Genomic DNA, 6000 nt, shown 5'->3' on the forward strand with positions numbered 1-6000 from the left:
TCATCACAACAATGGACCTCTAAAAGCTGTAACCAAAAACAAAGGAGTGGGGGATAACTCATTAAGGAAACACGATAACAAAGAGGAGGACGCTGCTTCTGGAACTCCCAACACAATAAACTGCTCAGACCAAACTTTAAATGTGAAGTATTTGTCGGTAAATTCTGATAAACAGCAGTGGAGCAGGAATGGTTCAGTGAATGAGCGAAAAGTGGTTGCTAAGGGATGAGGGAACCATCACAGCGCGTGCAGCAGCAGCAGCCTTGTGCGCTAGCATTAGCATGCTAGCTAACAGTACCAGCAGGCACAACACGTCTCTCACGTCTTCGTGGAGTTTGCCTCAGTCAAGTTGAAACAACAAAATTATACAGGCTGTTTGCGGACATTCTGCTCTTAATTTAAAACAAGTATCTCCTGAAAAGTGTTAAGACAGCAATACAACAAAGCCAATATCAGAATTAACGTCAGCGTAGCCAAGGTTGCATACAAACATTTACACACACACACAAAAGGTACCTGAAAGCTGGGTCCTCCTTGCTACATCTCGGTGGCGGCGACGACAGCGCATTTCTCTTGTTAAAAAGTTTCTGAAAAAGGGTCGGAGGCATTTTGTACCAAAAATAAATTCGGTACACGCTCTCTTTTGTTTTCACATCCAGGAGCGAATCTCGTTCCTTGTAACGATCTCCATGGGTGTCATAGTCATATGACGAGCATTAGTCACAGGGGCTGCTTGGTAACCTGCTACTTCATTTTGATTGGCCAGGCACGTACGCGGCTATTCAGACGGATTTACGCGATTGGCTGGTATTTTTGGTGAAGTAACCACGTTGTAAGTGTGTTCGCTATGTTGATGTTTTGTCGGAAATCGTGTCGGCGTGAAATGTATTCGCAGAAATAATTTAAACTCTGCTTTTAACCAGCTGGTAACACACGAGCAGTCATCCATTAAATACGTGCACATTGAAATATGATAAGTAAGCAAATAAATGTGTGAAAAAATATTTCACCTTATATCGCAAAAATATTTATTTATGCAAACTCCTAAATCAGCAAAAATCTTCTGACCGACATAAATAATGAAAATACAACATGCATATATTACACATTTCATTTTTATTATGTTTCACGTTAAACTAAATCCATCGAAAACGCAAAACATCACAAGTATACATATAAATAGAGAGAAACACAAAACACAACAAATACAAACATACATATTTTTTCTTTTAACACAAAAAAGTTATTGTTACATATATATATATCAAGGGTTATTAAATACATATCTGCCATCTAGTGGCCATTTTTGGTAAGTACATTTTAAATGTATTTTAGCAAAAATTTAAAAAGTTACGAGCATCAGCAATGCATTTAAATCAGCCGACAAAATGAAAATATAGCGTTTTAGACACCGTTTACAATTATTGCCAGAAAAAAAAAAAACTTAAAACGATTAGTACAGATAGTGTTAAATTAAAATAAGGTGTAATACAAAGAAAAATATGTAAAGAAAGTCAAACTTTTACTTTGATCATGTTCAAGCAGATAAGTTTTAAACTTCTACCTATTCCCTTTAAACATTACACACTAAAGGTCGTATCTGCTTTGCACAACATCTATTCAACTCCATATCCTTCACTGCTAATTTCCATTTAAGCATCTTGTACTGAATTGTAGTTTAACTCTTGGTTTGCATACCTGATTTGAAAGGAAAGAAAACAGCACTTCTATGTTTGACAGATCTTTCTTTCATTTTGTGAAGAAAGGCTCTTGTTTCGTCATCATTCACAAAGTGAAAGAACGATGCTTTTTCTGAGCATGTTCTTCCAGGCCTTTTCACAGCCGGCGGTAATGGTTGAGCTTTAAAGCTGGTCACACTTCTTCTGGATGTCATGGGATTAGGTTTTATTTTCTGCAGAGGTCTTGAGGAACTGCTGGTGTTTTTTCCACTTGTTGCAGGGGATTTGATTTCTTTCTCATTTTGAATCTCAGTTGCATCAAGGCTTTTGAACCTAACTTTCTTCCTAAAGGTAATTGGCTTCCTCTCTGAGAGCTAGAGTGAATTTATATTCAAACATGACTACGAATATTATTCATTTTAAATGGGTAGAAAAAAAAGAAGTGAAACTTACTTTTGGAGAGGTTTCCTTCTTAAAGGCTTGATCTGCAAATTAAAAATAAGAAAATGAAAATGTACTCTTAGATAAAAGTATGTCTTGTTAAAGTTGGTATATTACCTGAATGACTTGCACTTATGTTCATTTTTCCTTCATCTTCAGGAGTTTTGTGGTAGCTTGATAAAAAATAAAAATTAAACAATTGTTAATCCTCCACATGATCACAGTTTACTTTAAGTGTTTGAGACTTTTCTAAAGAGATGTACCAAGAAAAGAAAAACACATTAGATTGTTATTGGACATTTTTTTCAGTCTTATAGGCAGATCAAACAAAAATTATAATAATTTGAGGTTTTAAAATAATTACTAAATGTATTGAAACTAAGAATCTTTACTATAGTTGGTCTATAAATTAATTTAAAACCAGAACATAATGTGATGAATTTTATTTTGGTAGAATTTTATGATTTAATGCATAAACTGGAATAATATTTTACTCCATCCATTTCCTGCTGGATTCAAAATTACTACCTCACATAATTATAAATAATTTCAATTATTAAAGAAAACCATTAATTAGTATTGGCCAGGTAAAGATCAATTATTAACTATCTAGTTGGGAAATAAACTTAAACATTTACCTGATCTCACACTTTTCCTCAGCTAAACTCAAAGAAGCATCTGCAAAAACAAAGCTGGGAATTATTTTTGTTTCAATGCGAATAATCAAATACCAGCTTAATTTCTGATTTCCCTGATTTCAGAACTGTGACTAAAGCTTTCTGTATTGTTGTGTGAACACTTGTCTTTCTAGAATCACCGATGATGGTAGAAAGGTTGGGTGGATGATGAGAGTGAATATTCTCCGCATGGCTGTCTTCCAACAAGGTGGAATTTTTCACTTGAAGATGAAAACCCAGCAACTCATCCCTACAGGGAAAAGTCATTATGTCCACTGTTTTGACAAGAAAAGAAAAAGAAAGTTTTATCATGATGTTGAATACTTGTGAAAGTATTCGACTGTATTTATTTTAAAATTCAGCCTATTCAGTAGCACAAAGAATAAATGTAAAAGAATAAAAATCTGAAAAGTCTGGTACACATTTGTATTCAGGCCCCTATTAAAATTTTGATAGCAAAAACAGTTAATTTTTTTAGTTTTTACTTGCTAAATAAAAAAACACACAATATTTTAATGAAATAAGCAAAAAAGTGCAATTTATAGATTCAAAACAAAAACAGTCCTCCAGATTTGCCTGCTTAAAAAAAAACAAACAAAAAAACAAAAAAACAACCAGCAAACCGTTTACTAAATTTTTCATCTTCTTTTTGCATTTTTTGTGTCTTGGCAACAAAAATAGAGCATGGCTCACTCTTGCTTTATTTTGACAGGTTTATTAAATATGTGTGCCAAATATAGCAGTTTAGCTAAAGTCTCTAATGGTTTTGGCCTCTTTTATTAATAAATGTAAATAAAAGCAACAAACACTGAATGAATACCTTGTGCTCCACTTTACATTTTCCATTTGAAGTGAGTGAAAAATCCCAGTTTTAAACTCAAAGTTGCATCTAAAGTTCTCTACAAATTCATCCAAAATCTGTCTGCATCTGTTGGTTCCTTTATGTTTTTCATCTACGTTTAGTCCGTTTATTAATTGGGGAACTTCTGGAGATAGCTAAGTTGTTCTGGATTTTATTTGGGGTGATACAAACTTACTCCACACTTTCAGACTATTTTTGAAAGCAAAACAAAAAAAGGTAAAATAATAGATCACTTTACTTTTGCATAACTTGCACTTCTTTCTGTTGGTTTGTCCAAAAATATACATTGAGGTTTGGTGACCAAAATGTTAAAATATTCATGATGTTCTTTACCAAACCGCAAACACTGGATGGATAAACATACCACTCCTTTCCTTTCTGAAGATCTCTGGGGAGGATGAGTTGCTAATGGTTGTTGAGGCATCAGCCTCATCATAGTCATCGTCGTCAGAGTCATAATCATCATCATCATCATCATCTTCCTCCTCAGAGTTTAAAGTTGACTCTGCTTCCATGACGCAAGTCGTCCCACTCTCTGGAGTCCCACCACATCGTTGGACCTCTGGGATGAGTTGGACCGTAACTGTTGGGGAAGCTTTTCCTGACAAGTTTTGATGGCCAGACGCTTTAACAACTGATGAAACACATGAAGCTGGTTGGCTTCGTCTGTTTTTAGTAAACGGCGCAGAAGCACTAGCCTGGGAATGCACAAGCAAAATGAATCAGGCTTGAGAAGCAGCGGTCCATTTAAAACACTCAAATATATATTGAATGTTTATCATTAAAACTAATTTGAAGGTTTAGTTAAAAAAAAGTAAAGAAAAGTGTTCCCCGTACAGGGCTCACTGGTTTGACTTTGGGTTCATTTATTTCTTCTTCCTCTATCCTTTCTGGTAATGGGTCATAGCATTTGCTGGTCAGAAGTCTCTTATATCCTGAAAATTTAGAACAAAGTATAATTTATCATACTCCGACTACCCTAAGGGGAGCTTTATGTCTGGTTTTCAGGACTCTGGATTATATTTTGATCAGCTGTAGCTCAAAAATCAAAGGAAGACTGGTGAAACATTGATTGACTTAAACAATAAGTGCCTCCTCAGATTTGAAAACATAAAAAAGGACCATTTCAATCCCAATTTTGGATTGGTGATAATACCCATAATTGTGTTTTGCTGCTTTTTTTGTGGCATTTACATAAGTCTAGATCTTGAAACCAAAACGATTTGGGAAACCAAAATTAGAATTTGTATCATTTTTGGAACCTGAAAATGCTGAATCCTGAGATTAAAGTCAGAATTCAGACAAAAAGAATTTCGTGAATCTGAGAAAAAGTCAGAATTCAAAGAAAAAAACTAATCACAATTCTCAAATTACAATAAAAATTCTGAGAAAAAGTCAGAATTAATGTTCTTTTCCCCGTGTCCCTAATCTTCTTCCGTAGTGTTCAGACATACCAATTAAGTGTAGATAATAACATTATCTACAGCTGATTATCTTCCCAAAAAGCAGTAAAAGAGGCTTTATTGAAGAACATAAATAGTGCTGAGTGTCAACGTTAGCTTAAACTGTTTTCGGTTTCCATCAGTTTCTTACTCTCTCGCCTCCGGGTCGCCAACCTTACGGGTGTTTCTCCTTTGTAAGGAATCCCACTGTCACGACGAACTTTAACTTGGCGCTTGAGTTGCTCCATTTCCTTTTAAACGTATTCTCAGATTTAACGTTTGTCATCATCGCCAGTTAAATAGTTTTTGTCAACAGCCGTTCTCCACGGTCCGGGCGTTGCCTAGCAACCATGCACACCTGCCGGGTCATTACCTCCTGACTGTTGACGTGTTTTCTGTTCGAGGTTTGGTTCCGTGCGAATTGTGAATAGTTTTAGGCTGTCTAATAAAAAAATAGTATGAAACATAAAATCCAATTCGATTAAAAATATTCCATTAAGGGAATTAAATGTGTTGGTAACTCAATTATTCAAACATCATTTGAACTGTTTGCAACGCCTGACAGGTGTAGTCCAATGTAAATTTTTACCACGGTGAAAAACAGGTGATCCAACTTAATTTGTTACAAGTAATCAAACTAAGTATATCTGAGTAAATCAGAGTTGGGTAGTAACTAGTTACATTTACGTAAGTAACTTTTGGGGGAAAATTTACTTTTAGGAGTATTTTTACTACACTACGTTTCCTTTTTGACGTTTACTTGAGTATTACAAAGAATCACTTCTCTTGAGTAAAATTTCAAATACTTTTCTCAATGTGAGTAACTTCACTGAATGAAGAACAAGCTTGTTTTAACCAAAAGTCCAGGTTTTATGTTTCGTAAGTTGTATGTAGAAAGA

The 6000-nt window shown here is 34.9% G+C and overlaps 2 protein-coding genes across 3 annotated transcripts in view; both read right to left on the reverse strand.

Annotated features, from left to right (window-relative positions):
• Positions 1–715, reverse strand: part of fnip1 (folliculin interacting protein 1) — a 36245-nt gene extending 35530 nt beyond the window's left edge. For both annotated transcript variants that reach the window (XM_007572573.2, XM_007572571.2), the window contains exon 1: positions 517–715. In XM_007572573.2, coding sequence (XP_007572635.1) covers positions 517–608 — 92 coding nt within the window. In that variant the 5' untranslated portion in view covers positions 609–715. The remainder of the gene's footprint in view (positions 1–516) is intronic.
• Positions 716–1371: 656 nt separating this feature from the next.
• LOC103152201 (uncharacterized) lies at positions 1372–5678 on the reverse strand. The gene is made up of 9 exons (XM_016660941.1): positions 5253–5678; positions 4497–4594; positions 4024–4357; positions 2938–3072; positions 2759–2798; positions 2238–2293; positions 2133–2164; positions 1687–2053; positions 1372–1639 (listed from the first exon to the last, which is right to left on the reverse strand). Exons 1-9 carry the CDS (start codon positions 5347–5349, stop codon positions 1617–1619), a joined length of 1182 nt encoding a protein of 393 aa, XP_016516427.1. The 5' UTR covers positions 5350–5678; the 3' UTR covers positions 1372–1616.
• Positions 5679–6000: the final 322 nt, after the last annotated feature.

This window comes from Poecilia formosa, unplaced genomic scaffold (assembly GCF_000485575.1).
Source record: "Poecilia formosa unplaced genomic scaffold, Poecilia_formosa-5.1.2 Scaffold304, whole genome shotgun sequence".
Taxonomy (NCBI): Eukaryota; Metazoa; Chordata; class Actinopteri; order Cyprinodontiformes; family Poeciliidae; genus Poecilia; species Poecilia formosa.